Here is an 18,594-nt window from a genome sequence, read left to right on the forward strand (position 1 = left end):
ACAAACTACAAGGGTCAAAATCACTCAATGTTCAAGACCGCACAATTAAAATATTGAAAGGCTTTAAGTGCAATTAAACTTAATTAATAATGCAAATGTAAAATCTATTTTACAACATCATTGAAATTAGATTCCTTTTCACTAAAATATTTTATATATTACTCGTAAAAGACCCATCCTTGAAATTAAATTCCTTTATACTAAAATAGGAAATTACAGACACACTTCACCTATAAAGGAAGTCTAAACAAACAAAATTGTGTTAAGACAATAAAATCACATAAACAAATAAAAGAAGAATGAAAATATGCGGAAATTAATCATTTAACTAAGCGATTTAGAGGAGTGATTTTAGATCAAAATTGACCAAAAATCACCATTTTTTGATAGATAAAAAATAAGAAAAATGGCTACGGTCAGAGTTAGTTAGAGAAGGACAAGAGAGAGAAGGGTGATTTTTGCTATTTATCTAGATAAATAGAAAAATGGTCCCTCTTGTAATAAAAAAGAGCATTTATATTTATCTAGAGAGTTTTTATCAAGAATTGATAAAGAAAAGGTTTAAGCTAATTAAATTTCATGCTGGACGGAAATCAAGGGAGGTAATGGGTGTAATTAAGGAAAGTTGTGGAGTAATTGCACTCTCTAGATGTTTTTGTGAAAAATATCTTCCTTGTAATTATCATTTTCCAATAAAAAAAATATGGGAAATGTTAACGACGGCTTCTTGGGTACTGGTTAAAGACCTTAAATGATAACTTTTTATGGAAGTTTGTGTAATCAGTGCATTGAAAATTAAAAATTTTGACATCTTTAAAGAATAATTTTTTAATTTAACATTCTTAATTGAAAAGTGTTCCAATGACACTCATTAAATAGACCAAAAAAATATATAAAAAATATAAGGAGAGAAAGAGACGCAAGGGTCCCGTGATGTTGCGATTATTTGAGCATGCAACACATGATAACAATTCAAATACTCTTTGCAATATGTTTGTCTTAAAGAAGATAAGAACACATTAAATGTATATGCAAACAATTAATAAATATAAGGAGAAAACTTACGTACAATTCTTTATGTGCTTTTCGTATGGTTCTTAGTTAAATTCACCATGATTTCCTCAAAATCATAATTTTCTCAAAGTTTGTTATATCCAAAAAATATGTATTTTTAGTTAAGAACCATAAGAAAAGTACCTAAGGAATTGTACCTAAATTTTCTCCTAAATATAATTATATTTCCCCTAAAAAAAAAGATAATCACATTTGTTTTTACTAGAGTTGGTATCATGATGTGTTAGTAACTCTTAATTGTATATGTGGCAGCATGCATGATGAGAAGGCAAGGACAGATGATGCAATTTCTAATAAATATAGTGACATACTTCTCATTTTAATTTCCATATAAAGTCAAATTGGGTCCAATCCAATCCATTTTGAGCAATTTATAGTTAAAGAAAATGTTGAAGTTTGGAACCTCATTATTAGTTCCTTCTGTCCAAGAGCTTGCAAAGAAGAACACCACTGAAGTTCCAGAACAATATCTTCATCCAAATCAAGACCCTATTGTTGTATCAAATACAACTTTACAAGTCCCAGTCATTGACCTAAGTAAATTGGTGTGTGAAGATGCAACTGAGCTAGAGAAGTTGGATCAAGCATGTAAAGAATGGGGTTTCTTCCAGGTTTCAAATATTACTCCTCCTTTAAATTTAATTATATATTTATATGTTATGAGAAAAAATCAGATTAGATACTTGTAAAAAAAAGATCACCTATTTGCATATATAATGTCAAATTTATTTGTCAATAAAATGAACAACTAGTTTGAGCTGTGATGAATAACCATTTCAGAAAATGATGATCTCTTTGGATTTTGCCAAACAACATGTCTTTTCCTTCCTTCATTTTTCCATAATTTGTGAGGGGTTGGTGGAGATACGTAGAGGTTCTCGGGAAGTAAATTATTTTAGAGAAAAGACTCTTATTTTGTTTGTTTATATTTTATTATATTGTCCACTTATATATTATATTTATCTATATATATATATATATATATATATAGAAAACCTATCTCTTTCAACTCTTTTGGGTTGAATTTTTCTTTTTAAAAATACCCTAAATTTTTCAAAAAAAAAAAAAAAACACATGTAACAAATAGATAAGAACAAATTTAAATATATATATGCTTAAATAGTTCTTTCGTCCCTGCAAATATAGGTCATTTGAATTTTCGTCCCTGAAGTTACTAATCCTTCCATTTTGCCATTGCAAATATTAATCATTTGAAAAATGATCATAATTACATCTGATTAATAACTTCAGGAACGAAAATTCAAATGACCTATATTTGCAGGGACAAAAGACATATTTAAGGCACCACCTCATCCAATCATTATTTGCCACATGGGCACCACGTCACTAATGACAACCCACCTCATCAAAAAAACTAATTAGGACCAAAAGTCAAATGAGTGAACTTTGCGGTGGCAGATTGGAAGGATTAATAACTTCATGGATGAAAACTCAAAGGACCTATCTTTGCAGGAACGAAAGACATATTTAAGCCATATATATGTCTCTTTTTTCCATTATCATTTAAAAAAAGTAACAAACTAGATGAATATATTTATATTTACTTTTTTTATTATTCCAATAATATCCTTAAACAACTTTTTTTATAATAAAGATTGTTGTTAGTATCATTAAGAAAAAGAATTTAGATTATACTTTATTGTTATATTATTGGTGTCATTCAAATAGATAACATGGTCCGTTTAATTTGTTATGACTTGAAATCCGATATAATTCATAGTAGATATTCTTTTTCAAACGTTAGTGCAATAAAGAAAAAAAATATCAAAAAATATCATTCATAATTTTCAAACGTTAGTGCAATAAGAAAAAAAAAAAAAAACGGGCACGCGAGAGCCTATCAATATAGAAAAGGAATAAATCATTTTTTGCTTGCCTATCACCGGTCAATTTTACCCTTCACTTACTATTTTTTTTTTTAAATTAAAAATTACATGTTGAATTATTCAACCCAAACTTTTTATTTGTGGAGAAGTGGAGTGTCTGGAGTTCGAACCCGACCCCTGCATATAAAATGCAACATCCTACCGACTGAGCTAAGCTCACGGGCATATTCAACCCAAACTATTCAACCAAAAAATAAGACAGAGAAATCAGCAACCAATCGAAAACTATTGGCTCAGAATAGAATAGGTTCCATTACCCAATGGTAGTGACAACAGCAGAACTAAAAAATAAAGGAGAAAACTTAGGTACGTGCTTTTCGTATGGTTCTTAACTAAAAATACATATTTTTTGGATATAACAAACTTTGAGAAAATTGTGGATTTGAGGAAATCATGATGAATTTAGTTAAGAACCATACAAAAAGCTGCTAAGGAATTGTATCCAAATTTTATCCAAAAATAAATACCGCGAAGAGAACCGGATATTCTGAACTAATTCCCCCAAATCCCCATGTAAAACCGAAAACGAACCTAACCACAAAGAGTTTTCTCAAATATTGTTTTGTTTTCGGTGTTCTTGGGTGAGTTGGATACACCATCTATCACCGGTAGCTTTCGTGAATTATGGGTTTATATCCATGTGTTCTATTTTGTGAAAAATCATTAAAAATTTTATAAATTTAAGCATAATTAAAAATATTAATTTAAAGGAGACTAAAACTGCATGCATGATGAAAATTTTTAGAGCTACCAAAACTTGTAACTTTTTTTATGAGACTAAAAACAAAATTGTCTATATTTATACGGACCAAAACTTATTTAACCCTATTTAATATACTACCTCCGGTCCTTTATAAAAGAAACAAAAGACATAAAACATCAACACCAAGAAAATACATTGAAAATAGTCATCTTCATTTAATACGCTTCTACATTTAAAAAAGGGTTAATAGTATTTTTCACCCTGTAATATATATGTCATTTCCGGTTTTCGCCTCTATAAAATTTTCGGTTTGATTTGCACCCTCTTAAAAAATTTATTTTTCGGAAAACACCCTTAATAGGCCATTCAAAAACCAAAATTTCTTGAAAAAAAATTCTGAAAATGCCCTATTAGGGGTGTTTTCCGGAAAATAAAAATTTTACGAGGGTGCAAATCAAACCGAAAATTTTATAAGGGCGAAAACCAGAAATGACATATATTACAGGGGTGAAAAACACTATTAACCCTTTAAAAAAATTCTATAAATACCCTTAAATTAATTACTCTTTATTCCATCAACTTACTTACTTTTAATATTCTCTCTCATAATCAATATGGGCGCAAATGAAATTTAGCTTCAAACATACTTGAAACTTGATCAATCTTCTTATAAAAAGGACCAAAAAAATTATCACTTTTGTTTCTAATAAAAAGGACCGGAGGGAGTACTATTTAATTTTATTAACTTTGTATGATTTCTGAAATTGGTATATATCACAGCTTATTAATCATGGAGTCAATCCCTCATTGGTGGAAAATGTGAAGATAGGTGTTCAAGAGTTCTTAAATCTTTCTGTAGATGAAAAGAAGAAATTTTGGCAAACACCAGATGATATTGAGGGATTTGGCCAACTGTTTGTTGTATCTGAGAATCAAAAGTTAGAATGGGCTGATTTATTCTTCATTACAACTCTGCCATCCTATGCAAGGAATTCCCGCTTATTTCCAAACATTCCCCAACCATTCAGGTTTTGTATTTTAACTTGCTTCTTTTCGGTTTCCTAGCCACAATGTTGTCAATCGCAGATCGCTAAGAACAGTGGTATAGTTTTTCTATAGCCGCTAATGGTTTTAAATTCAGGTCGTGGTCATTGTGATCGTAGTTGTGGTTAATGCGTCATGCATTATGGTTTCTGCAGTGTGCAATAATTTATGATTTTTACAAACTATATAAAATATCATCATTGTGCCACTACACTATTTACCCGCATACTGAGTCTCATTTGCTCTCTAGATACTGATTGGGAGCAGATTGAAATGCACACTTGAGAGGCTGATAAATCTAAGATTTTTCATTTGATTTAAAGTAGAATGATATTTAGGGTTAGGAAATCGACAGATGCGGTTACGCTGTGTCCGTGTACACATGATTTAAGATCGCGTGCCGCAGTCGTTGTTGTGGAGGTTACAACAGCAACAATATTATGATCTCAGTTGTGGATGTAGACCGCAAATTGAAACCGTGGCTGCTATATGAGAATATTATTTTGCACTGGATATCTTTCTTTCGCAAAGCAATAGTTCGGTGTTGAAATTCCACTACGCTCTAGTGCTATAGCACAACAATATATAGGCACATTGATTATAATTATATTACACTAATCAACTTTTTTTCATATTGCAGAGATAATTTAGAGACATATTCTCTAGAATTGAAAAAAGTTTGCATCACAATAATCAAGCATATGGAAAAAGCTCTTAAAGTTGAACCAAATGAAATGCTAGAATTATTTGATGACATAACTCAATCAATGAGGATGACATGCTACCCTCCCTGTCCCCAACCAGAAAATGTCATTGGACTGAATCCTCATTCTGATGCGGCTGCCTTGACCATCCTTCTCCAAGCAAATGACGTCGAAGGTCTCCAAATAAGAAAAGATGGACAATGGGTTTCTGTTAAACCACTGACCAATGCTTTTGTCATAAACGTTGGAGATATTTTCGAGGTAATTTATGGAAAATTAGTCATACATTCTCGTATTACTTTACCATTTTAAGTGAGTATTTAAAAAATCAAATGCGAGCATGATTAGCATTAAATTCGAAAAATTATTGTCACTAGAAGAACCTTATACTGGCCAAGGCAAAGATAACACCTCATTTTGAATCTATAAAAAGTTACTTACTAGTTTTAGTTTCCGAACCATAACAAACAATTTTGTTTTCAGAATAGTTTTGTAATTTCATTCAGTTTAGACCTAATTTGGGCAATGTCCCAAAAAAGGGATATGTTGTCATAGCCTTACAAATGAAAATAACAGAACACTATGAAGTTTAAGAATTACTATGACCTCATCTTAAATGGTTGTGCAGATACTAACCAACGGAGTTTATCGAAGCATCGAACATCGAGCTACGGTGAACTCAAAGAAAGAGAGGATTTCCATTGCATCATTTCACAGACCTCAAATGAGCAAAGTTATAGGTCCAACACAAAGTCTTGTTACTCTTGAAAGGCCTGCATTGTTCAAAACACTTACAGTGGAAGATTACTACAAAGCATTCTTTTCACGCAAGCTACAAGGGAAATCATGCCTTGATCTTATGAGAGTCCAAAATGAGAATAGCAAGTGATAAAATTATTGTAGGACTATTTGAGCTGAAAATAAACAGTTACTGTATGTCGTAGCGAAGGTACATTAATTCAATAATTGGATTTATAAATAAAACTATAATAGAACCCGCGTGTTGCGGGGGAGCAAATTTCTTTATCTTTCATTCTAGGTTTAAATATGTATTTCGCAATTAGAGGTCGTTTAAAAATTGGTCCATGTATTTGCTAATCCTTGCAAACTAGCCTTGCAATCATTAATTATTTAAAATTTCGTCCTTTGACCAACTTAATCACTGCCACGTCACTAATTCGATAACGTGGCAATCACTACCACACATGAAATTCCAATTTTGCCCTTAAGAAGAGGACAAAATATTGAAGAAAGAATTGGAAACCCAGTGGTAAAATTGGAATTTCATGTATGACAGTGATTGTCATGTCATCAAATTAGTGACATAGCAGTGATTAAGTGAAGAGAGACGAAATTTTAAATAATTAAACAATGCAAGGGTAAAATTGCCACGATTAGCGATTACAGGAACCAATTTTTAAACGACCCTTAATTGTAAGGATGAAATACATATTTAAGCCTCGATTCTATTATCATGTGAAAGTTTATTTTTTCCATTGTGGTAGAACAGTACATAACATGGTTTTAGAGATTAGCCTCGAAGTTAGGCACAGAGATACGTACCTTGTTCACACCTAAAATAAGATGTTTGATTATTCTAGTATATTTGTAGTGGACATGCACATTTTTAACTCACTATAATTCCCTCTAAGGATGGTAGAAGCTGCCCAACATCTAGTATCATCACGGGTACCAGGCTTAGAAACTGGGATAACCTTTAAAATCTACAAGAGACTAGGTGCTTACGTGCTTTAATGAGGATTTTGAAGGACAATGTGATGCTATTGTGAAACCTTTAGATGAGGAGGACAAGAAAAGTTAAAGAAAAACAGTTTTGTAAACACATATCTAGCTTGAATGAATTAAATTGAAAAGCGACCCCGTTCATGTATGTCAGCAACAAAGATGGAAAGTTCTCTGGTGAACTCATGATAATGACTTTTCTGGTAAAATTAACCCTATAGTCAATCATTGAGCATTTATGTATTGCACATTTTTTTTTGAGAAAATGATGCATTGCACATTTGCTCATAAGGTGTATCATTATATCTTTACTTATTGCAATTGAGTCTCTGATTAAATCAAATTTAAACATTTTTATTATTATTTTATTTTGTAAATTATAAAATCTTATGCATTAAAATTGGGTAAAATTTTCCAATTTTCATTATCCCTATCATCTTTTTTTCCAGATCGATTTTGTTCATCCCTTTCTCTCCAAAACTCATATGCTCCAACACCAACCATACCGTCTTGCTAATCAAAATTCATCTTTTCCAAAATTCACATCCTCAAACCTTAAAATTGTTTCTCTCCAAATTTATCCGCTTAATCAAATCTCTTTCTCTCCAAAATTCATCTACTACAAAATTCACATTCTCGAACCCTAAACTATCTTGTTTAATCAAATTGATCTTCACATCCATTTTTGGGCTTGTTTGGGGCGGCCGTGGCTGCTGTTACTGTCGGCAGCTGCTATAGTTTTCCTGTTGGTGTTGTGTTCGGGTGCTGTGTTTAGAGGAGAGGCCGAGTTTTTTGGATGTTGTTTTGGGCTTCCAGTTGTATTTGTTCTGCTGGACTCATGTTTCTTTCATTTTCGGTTTTCTATCATGGTAATTTGTTTATTGTCATGCCTTTTCTTATTTTGGTGTTGGCTCCCTTGCCCTTTTAGTAACCATCTAATTTGGAGCAGCTGCATGTGAATTGGTAGATATGAAGAACATGAAGGAAACTGAATTTTCATTTTTGTGTGTGAATTCATGTTTGTATAAACAACGGAGACAAAACTAACTCTACTTTTGTACGAAGAGATCTCAGATTGAGAAGACTTAGGGTTTGTTTGGAAACTGAATTTTCACTTTTGCGACCTCTCCTTAGTAAGGAGACGAGGAAGATGGAAATGAGGAAAGAGAAAAGTTAAATTGTAATTTAAAATCTTTTATTTATTAAAGTTAACCCGAAGGCTAATTGTTGCCATAATTTTAACCTAAATTCAGTATTTACTTTTACTGTATTACCCCTGTTTAAAATATTAAATTACAGAAATCTCCTATTTTTTTTTTAAAAATCGTTTTCTACTAAACAGGTAAACATAAAATAAAAAAACAAATCTCTCCTATTAACAAATTCTTCCTATTTTGTTTGCAAGACAAAATCGTACAGATAGAGATTGTTCCTAATCGTTTCATACTAAACATAAACATAAAAAAAAAAAAAAAAATCCCTCCTATTTTTTTGAACAAAACAAATCACTCATATTTTTTTGAACAAAACAAATCGCTTTCTTTCACATAATCTTTATTTCAACACTTTATTTCTTGCTCCAGTTTTTGATCGTTCTTCCATACCGAATCTATCCATGTTAATTCTTCCTATTTTGTTTGCAAGACAAAAATCGTACAGAGACAGATTGTTCCTAATCGTTTCATACTAAACATAAACATAAAAAAAAAAAAAAATCCCTCCTATTTTTTTGAACAAAACAAATCGCTTTCTTTCACATAATCTTTATTTCAACACTTTATTTCTTGCTCCAGTTTTTGTTCGTTCTTCCATACCGAATCTATCCATCGCAGGTGCTTCAGGTTTGGTTTCTATGCTTTGTTACGTATTGATATTTTTTTTTTTGTTTCGCATTCCATTGTTATTGCTATTTTTCATCCATTTTGTTTCTATTACTCAAATCTCTATTGCTCATCTTTTTCAATAACGTAATTTTATTTAGGTTATTTTTCTCTTTCAAAATCTCACTGCTTCACTTGCTTCCCCTTACATACTGCGACTCTCCAGTTTTTGTCTGTTCTTCCATACCGAATCTATCCATTGCAGGTGCTTCAGGTTAGGTTTCTATGCTTTGTTACTTATTGATATTTTTTTGTTTTGTTTCTATGCTTTGTTGTTGCTATCTGTGTTTCATTTTAATGGTGTTCCTTTGTTATTGCTATTTTAGAAAACATGTCCGGCAGAAACATTGAAACTCTTCTACAGCATCACTGCCAAACTGTAAACATTTGAACACATATTCCTTTAATGTAATTATTTTTTTGATATTTTTTATTTGGTATTGTTCTTTTCAGCTTTCTCTCTGAAGCATTTCTTTAGACTTCATGTTGGAGCATGTATTGATGTCTAAGTTTTAAATTATGTTGAAGGGTAATTTGTAATGTAATTCTTTGAACCTAGCTAGAAAAGGAAGTACTCTCTCTCCTATGAGTACCATTCTAAATGATAGTATTATCAATTGATTGTGTTTATCAAATTTTCAGCACTTATTTAGAGAATGGTTATGCAAGGGTGTTATGTATTTTGATTGTGACTGCTGATTGATGTTTATAAAAATCTTTTTTTGGTCGGTTGTTTCTATTTCTTAGTAGTGGAACTAAAGAAAAGACAATAAAATTAGCTATTTGTCTCTGTTCAATGTTTTTCAAATGAAGGATTTAAACTAGATTGCTTCATAATGTCCATAGGTAGATCCTTAATTAAGACACTAATTCAGAATTCTTTTAATATTTTTTCTTTTTTATTTCTTAAAATATAGACTTCTACATTATTTTCTCTGTATTTCCTTCAATTTAATAGGATTTGGCTAATGTTCTTTATAATATTTTTAGTATGTAAAGTGTTCTTTTTTTACTATGATCTTTTCATGATATGAGCCTAATTTAGTTCCTTCAGATTTGGTTGTTGGGTTAATCTACAGTTTACAGGTAGTTTGGAACAAATTTCTCATGAATAAGAACATGTTAAGTTTAAACTTTGCTTTTGATTTTACTTGGGAATTATTTGATTTGCCTTAACTTTCTTTGCCTCTGCATGTCGTTGTTAGCTGCAAGTGAACTTTTGTTATTTATATTTCTCTTAACTAGTGATGGTATTAAGTTTCGTTATTCTAATAATGAAAAAAATCGATAGGCTTCTTTGTTGACAACCGACAACTACAAGGGGTAATTTGCAGCGGAAAAATGTTTCATGCTCGGTAACAAATATGAATGTCATCTGTTCTTTGGCTGCCAATATGCAGATGAAGAATGGTGAGTGGCTGGTCTTAGGCGATGTTTTTATTTTATTTTTCTTTCTTGTTATGCACGGACTAAATGTGCAGGATCAGAAGATCTTTGCAATGATGTTTTGGTGCATATGGTGTCGTTGAAATGAAAAAGTCTGGCACAATCAAACGAAGAAGCAACAATTTCAGTTCATGACACGTGTGAAGTGTTATCTGATTGGTAGCAGCTGCATGCTAAGCAAAGTGCAGCAGCTGCAAATAATAGTTGCGGCACTATTAGAGTTCCATGGACCATGGTGGACTAAGCCAGCAAATAGAGAGATAAAATGAAATATCGACATGGCCGTTTTTTAGACGGAGGGATGGATTGCGTGTAAGAAATACTCAACGAGAGTTCATCAAGGCCAAAACCTGTTGTTTTTCAAGAGTTCCGGACGCAATGGCTTTACTTGGAACTTTTTACTCTAGATGTACCAATAAGTATGAAGCAAGAGCGTGATGGGATAAAGTTTAACTTCTCCCAATTCTTTTTAAAAGACTTTTTGTTCAGATAATTTGTAATCATTTGTGTTGTATATGACCTCTAGCATGGGTGAAAAGTCTAGTTAATTATAGAGTTTATACATAATAAATTAAATAAGTTAATAAATTAAAAGTAATTAATGTTTTCTGAGGAATGATTTGTAATAAGAAAATTTTTAGAGGTTCACCAGCACTACACTAGGTTACATTGCATCAACAGTTTTTTTTTTTTTTTTTTTAACAAATCAAAATGGTATATATTACTCAAACCAAAAGTAATTCACCCCGCACAAGGTGTGCTAAAAGTGGTGAATTACTCAATATATGTTACAAAAAGGAGGCACCTGACAAAGAGGTCGCCTGTAAACAAAGGACAAAGCCAAAAAATTACATGACACCCATACAAAGTAGTGGATGTCGCCACCAATCATGATAACAGAAAGCAAGTGGTGTATGATTCGTCGATAACCATAAATACGAATTAAGCTTAACTTTTTCAAGGATGTTGGAAGGGTCAGATACCGCATTTTCGAATACTCAGTTGTTCCTTTCCTTCCATATTGCCCAAGTACAAGCAAGCCAAATAACTTTAAAGTGTAAATTTGAAGATCGAGGCATACCCACCGTGTGTGTAAGTTGAAGAAAATGGTTAGCAATCGATCCAGGCATAACAAAATCGATGCCAAGCCAGTTGCACACTTAATACCAAACTCTCCCAAAAAGATCACATCCAATTAATAAATGATCTGCTGTCTCAATGTTTCCACAACCTCCGACACATAAATTGTCCATCGGTTGAAGAACACCTCTTCTCACCAAATTAGCTTTAGTTGAAATTATGTCCTGCAAGAGACACCAAGCAAACAATGAAGCTTTAGACGGGACACTCTTATGCCACACCATGAAATTTGCGACCCTGTTCACCGGCTCTTCGGAAGAAGTTAAAAATCTGTAAGTCCCACGAACCGAATATACATGAATAGGATCAAGAAGCTACCACCAATAATCATGAATATTATCCTGCAAAAAAATGTTAGTCAACAGCCCCACACATTCCCTCACACTCTCCTCCTCCCACGCCAAAAGACGCCTTTTCCACACCCACACACCACCTCCTTCCTCCCACCCCAACCTTGCCATCTCCTCCACCGAACACTCCTGATTCACTGACAACTCAAAAAGACGGCTAAATTGGATCCTCGAAGGGACTCCCCCTAACCAATTATCAGTCCAAAAGAAAGTCTTTCTACCATTAGCAACCACCCGCCTAGTATTATCGTTAAACCAACCCCTTCCCTAACGTTACACATTATCTGCAACCACCCAGAGACATGCCGCCCCCTCACCTCACCATATCGTGCCTTTAACACACGATAGCACAACCTCTCCTTATCAACCAACAACCTCCAACACCACTTTCTTAACAAAGATAAATTAACTTCCTCTATCCTCATAACCCCCAAGCTTCCAATATGAATGTCATCTGTTCTTTGGCTGCCAATATGCAGATGAAGAATGGTGAGTGGCTGGTCTTAGGCGATGTTTTTATTTTATTTTTCTTTCTTGTTATGCACGGACTAAATGTGCAGGATCAGAAGATCTTTGCAATGATGTTTTGGTGCATATGGTGTCGTTGAAATGAAAAAGTCTGGCACAATCAAACGAAGAAGCAACAATTTCAGTTCATGACACGTGTGAAGTGTTATCTGATTGGTAGCAGCTGCATGCTAAGCAAAGTGCAGCAGCTGCAAATAATAGTTGCGGCACTATTAGAGTTCCATGGACCATGGTGGACTAAGCCAGCAAATAGAGAGATAAAATGAAATATCGACATGGCCGTTTTTTAGACGGAGGGATGGATTGCGTGTAAGAAATACTCAACGAGAGTTCATCAAGGCCAAAACCTGTTGTTTTTCAAGAGTTCCGGACGCAATGGCTTTACTTGGAACTTTTTACTCTAGATGTACCAATAAGTATGAAGCAAGAGCGTGATGGGATAAAGTTTAACTTCTCCCAATTCTTTTTAAAAGACTTTTTGTTCAGATAATTTGTAATCATTTGTGTTGTATATGACCTCTAGCATGGGTGAAAAGTCTAGTTAATTATAGAGTTTATACATAATAAATTAAATAAGTTAATAAATTAAAAGTAATTAATGTTTTCTGAGGAATGATTTGTAATAAGAAAATTTTTAGAGGTTCACCAGCACTACACTAGGTTACATTGCATCAACAGTTTTTTTTTTTTTTTTTTAACAAATCAAAATGGTATATATTACTCAAACCAAAAGTAATTCACCCCGCACAAGGTGTGCTAAAAGTGGTGAATTACTCAATATATGTTACAAAAAGGAGGCACCTGACAAAGAGGTCGCCTGTAAACAAAGGACAAAGCCAAAAAATTACATGACACCCATACAAAGTAGTGGATGTCGCCACCAATCATGATAACAGAAAGCAAGTGGTGTATGATTCGTCGATAACCATAAATACGAATTAAGCTTAACTTTTTCAAGGATGTTGGAAGGGTCAGATACCGCATTTTCGAATACTCAGTTGTTCCTTTCCTTCCATATTGCCCAAGTACAAGCAAGCCAAATAACTTTAAAGTGTAAATTTGAAGATCGAGGCATACCCACCGTGTGTGTAAGTTGAAGAAAATGGTTAGCAATCGATCCAGGCATAACAAAATCGATGCCAAGCCAGTTGCACACTTAATACCAAACTCTCCCAAAAAGATCACATCCAATTAATAAATGATCTGCTGTCTCAATGTTTCCACAACCTCCGACACATAAATTGTCCATCGGTTGAAGAACACCTCTTCTCACCAAATTAGCTTTAGTTGAAATTATGTCCTGCAAGAGACACCAAGCAAACAATGAAGCTTTAGACGGGACACTCTTATGCCACACCATGAAATTTGCGACCCTGTTCACCGGCTCTTCGGAAGAAGTTAAAAATCTGTAAGTCCCACGAACCGAATATACATGAATAGGATCAAGAAGCTACCACCAATAATCATGAATATTATCCTGCAAAAAAATGTTAGTCAACAGCCCCACACATTCCCTCACACTCTCCTCCTCCCACGCCAAAAGACGCCTTTTCCACACCCACACACCACCTCCTTCCTCCCACCCCAACCTTGCCATCTCCTCCACCGAACACTCCTGATTCACTGACAACTCAAAAAGACGGCTAAATTGGATCCTCGAAGGGACTCCCCCTAACCAATTATCAGTCCAAAAGAAAGTCTTTCTACCATTAGCAACCACCCGCCTAGTATTATCGTTAAACCAACCCCTTCCCTAACGTTACACATTATCTGCAACCACCCAGAGACATGCCGCCCCCTCACCTCACCATATCGTGCCTTTAACACACGATAGCACAACCTCTCCTTATCAACCAACAACCTCCAACACCACTTTCTTAACAAAGATAAATTAACTTCCTCTATCCTCATAACCCCCAAGCTTCCACCCCCCCCCCCCCCCCCCCCCCCCCCACACACACACACACACACAAATCTTTTAAAAATAGATTCAACAGAAGAAATAATACATGTAGGAGCCTTGAAAAAGGGAAAGAAAGTAAACCGGGAGAGAGGACATGACATACTTCAGAAGAACCAAGCGGCCGCCAAAATATTAAAACTTGTTATTCCACACTGACAACCGAGCTCTAATACGGTCAATCACAAGATTCCAAAAACTGACTTTCCTACTATCCCCTCCAATAGGCAGCCCCAAATAAATAAAATGTATCGTACCAGTTCGACAGTGTAAAACAGAAGCAACTTCTGACAATATAAAGATCTCATGCAAAAATATATTGTGCAAAGATTCATGCCAAAAATATGAAGATCTCATACCAATATATGTTGTGTAAAGAATTTGAATATCTTGCACAATAATATAAAAGTGGCGCGCCCCATTATACCTTTTTGCTGCTTTTGCTTCGGAGACAAACTACGTATTTTGACCTAAAAGCTCATGATTTCTTTTGGAACATTCTACTAAATAGTTGCTTAGGTTTTAAGCCGACATAAGACTATAAATAAAGTAGCTAGCTATCATAACAATTCATCTTTTGTTCTTGGAATAAAAGTTCATCTTTATTTTACTGTATCTACTTTTATGTTCTTCTTCTTCTTCTTCTTCTTCTTCTTCTTCTTCTTCTTCTTCTTCTATTCTATGTCTACAATGAACGTTAGTGAGTAAACTTCTCTTGTCTTGGGATTGTTGGATAAGTCTAGCGACATAATCCTAATCAAACCAAGCTTTAACCCTAATCTTATATAACCCTAGTTTCTAATCTAAATTCACCGTTTTAACATGAATTAACCATTATCAAACTGTAGAAGCAAAAGTGGAGTGTTTGATAATTGTCACGCACCATGAAATCAGTCGGGATGTATATCCCTTCTATTTTAACGGGGATGTCATCAACATATCCGACAGGTTGGATATTAGAACGATCGGCTAACTTCAATGTTGTTTCGGTAGGTTTCAACTCTCCTATTCCCATCCTTTTAAGGAGGGATAAGGGCAAGAAACTAACACTAGCACCTAAGTCACATAAGGCTCGGTCTAAGGTTTCACTCCTTATCATACAAGGGATGGCAAAAATACTTGGATCTCTAAGCTTTGGAGGTCACTTCTTGATAATTGCACTACTTTCTCTTGTCAAAGCTATTGTTTCATTGTGCTCTATAGCCTTTTTCTTTGAAAAAATTTCTTTTAAAAACTTGGCATATAAAGGCATGCGAGACAAAGCTTCAGCAAAGGGAATCTTAATGCAAATCTTTTTAAGAATGTTTAAGAATTTATTGAATTGAGCCTCCAAGTTAAGCTTAACAAGCCTCAATGGGAAAGGGCTTTGTTCTTTTCAAGTGGTTTCTCACTCTCTATCACATCTTTCTCACCTAGAAGCTTAGCACTTTCTCCCTTAGCACTCTTGGCTTTAGCAACGGTCTCTTCTAACTTACTACCCCCAAGAGAAATAACATTGACATGAGCTTTGGGGTTTGTTTCGGTTTGGCCGGGAAAGACTCCCGGTGTTTGAGAAGAGGTGGCCTCTTGTTGGGCCACTTGGGAGATTTGGGTCTCAAGCATTTTGGTGTCTGTGGCTATAGAGTCTACCTAGGTATTGAGTTTGGAGAGAGAGTTGTTCAGAAATTCAGTTTGGTTTTTGAGCTTTTGAAGTTGTTTATTTTGATTCATCATGCAATTTTCTAACAAAATTTCCAAACTTGATTTCTGAGCCACTCTCTAGTTGTTTGTATAGCCTGGTGGTGCTACTTGTCCATAGGAACCTTGAGGATTTTTATAAAAATTTTGGTTGGGTCTAGTTCCTTGGTTGTATTGAGTGTAGTTCATTTGTTCAATACCATTGGCAGCACTACCTAACTGACAATCAACACCTATATGACCAAAAACACCACAAATTTCACAAGGAGGAGATGTAGTAGAAGGTATGACAACATTAACATTAAGTTTTTTAAATTTTTGAGTTAAGGCATCAAACTTAGCAGCAAGGTGATCATAATCAGAGACCTCGAACATATCTGCCTCCTTTTTGGAGGGTGTAGAGGCGGTGATGGCTCTTTCGTTGGTCCATTGGTAGTGATTCTAAGCCATATCTTCAATCAATGCGTAAGCCTCCGTATAGTTCTTGTTCATCAAAGTTCCACCTGCAGCTGCATCAACAGACATCTTAGTGGTATATGTTAGACCATTATAAAAAGTGTAGACTATGAGCCACTCTTCCAAACCATGGTGGGGACAAAGTCTAAGCATTTCCCCCATCTTTTTGGTTGAACTGCGTGATTTGATCTCTTAGTTTAGTGGTTTTAGATGGGGGGGAAAGAATCGGGCAAAGAATGCTCGCCGCATTTGATCCCATGAAGTGATGGAAGTGACTTCTAGGGAATGGAACCAAGCGCTAGCTCTATCCCTTAAGAAGAAGAAGAAGAAGAAGAAGAAGAAGAAGGTTGATCAGGAACAGATTGAGAAGTTGCAGCAGGTTTACCACTGATAGCTCGATAGATAATTTGATAAGCCAATGATTTTTTTCCGTGTTTCATAATACGGTTAACCAACATGTTAACTAATCGATTACGATAAATTGGATCGGATTTTGCGGTTTTTTTTTCTGTAGTACCTCGCCGTGACATGAGCGTAAAAGGGAGAATTCATTTTAGAACGACCTTGTTGGCGATCCTTTACTCCGACAGCATCTAGGGTTCCTCGAACAATGTGATATCTCACACCAGGTAATCCTCGTTTGATAATCTCCACTCCTTCCCGAAAAATAACGAGAACTAATTCAGTCACGTTTTCATGTTCTAATTGAACACTTTTCTTTTTTTATTATCTCTAAAGTAGAAGATTATTCTTTTTCTTCTGGATCTCTATGAATCAATCTTATTACATTCCAATTCCTTCCCAATACCTCCTAAATAAAATCCCCAATTGGATCTAAAATTGACGGGTTAGTGTGAGCTTATCCATGCGGTTATGCACCCTTTAGAATAGGAATCCTTTTTGTGAAAGATCCCCGCTTTCGTGCTTTGGTGGGTCTTCGAGATGCTTTCGATGACCTATGTTGAAAAGGAGAGTAGTTTGTCTATCTGGGATCTCAAGTCAGCTGTGAGAGCACAACCACCGCTGACAGTTGTCGGAGCCACCGACGTAGACACGCGCTCTGGAATTAGAATCAGACGGCCCCGATCTGCTTTCCGCCATCAAACGTCAATCGACATGCTGCCTTACCACTGCTTTCAATCGCCATTGTCATCATCTGACTCACCTTGTTGTTCTGTGTTGTTTGGGATCATCAACAACACTTGGGTCCCACTTTTTAGAGGCTTCGTGGGTAATTCTCTGGTCACTTTAGTCTACCACTTTTGTTGTGATTCATCTTGGTTGCTGCAGATTTGTCTTTGGACGTCAATCAAAGGTTTTAGGTTTAGTGGTATGATGGTTGTCCAACTGATTTTATCTCGGCCACTTTGGCTCTTTTTGGTAAATCTACAGCTTGTCTTTCTCACTGCGTCGGATCATGGATTTCAGATTCCAGTGCTTCCGATCATGTAGTTGGTAATCCCTCTCTTATCTCTAACTTGTCACCTCCAAATATACCTCACAATATTACCCTTGCTAATGGTTCTAAGGAACAAGTTACTGGTATTGGTCAGGCCTCACCCCTGCCATCTTTATCATTGAATTATGTGTTATTTGTACCTGGTTGTCCTTTTAATTTGATATCAATCAGTAAGCTTACTGACTCTCTCAATTGTTCCATAACATTTTCTTCCAAATCTTTCTGTATACAGGATTGTAATACATGGAAGACAATTGGAACAGGATATGTATCACAGGGTCTATATTACCTTCATAGTTAATCATCCACTATTTGTGGTGTTTCTGCATCTCCGGATATGATTCATCGTCGTTTGGTCATCCAAGTTTTGATAAGTTAAAGATGTTGGTTCCTCAACTTTGACATTTGAAGTCATTGGATTGTGAGTCATGTCAACTTGGAAAACATGTTAGAGCATCTTTCCCAAGCAGTCCCAACAAAAGATCCAAGTCTCCCTTTGATATTGTTTATTCGGATACGTGGG

General features: G+C 34.8%; 1 protein-coding gene across 1 annotated transcript; it reads left to right on the plus strand.

The window, feature by feature from the left end:
* The first annotated feature begins 1,416 nt into the window (after window positions 1-1,416).
* Window positions 1,417-6,450, plus strand: LOC25494680 (protein SRG1). Its single transcript, XM_013598403.3, has 4 exons — window positions 1,417-1,685; window positions 4,465-4,712; window positions 5,369-5,693; window positions 6,061-6,450. The coding sequence occupies exons 1-4, from the start codon at window positions 1,461-1,463 to the stop codon at window positions 6,319-6,321; spliced, it is 1,059 nt and encodes a 352-aa protein (XP_013453857.1). The 5' UTR covers window positions 1,417-1,460; the 3' UTR covers window positions 6,322-6,450.
* The last annotated feature ends 12,144 nt before the right edge of the window (window positions 6,451-18,594 follow it).

This window comes from Medicago truncatula, chromosome 5 (assembly GCF_003473485.1).
Source record: "Medicago truncatula cultivar Jemalong A17 chromosome 5, MtrunA17r5.0-ANR, whole genome shotgun sequence".
Classification (NCBI taxonomy): Eukaryota; Viridiplantae; Streptophyta; class Magnoliopsida; order Fabales; family Fabaceae; genus Medicago; species Medicago truncatula.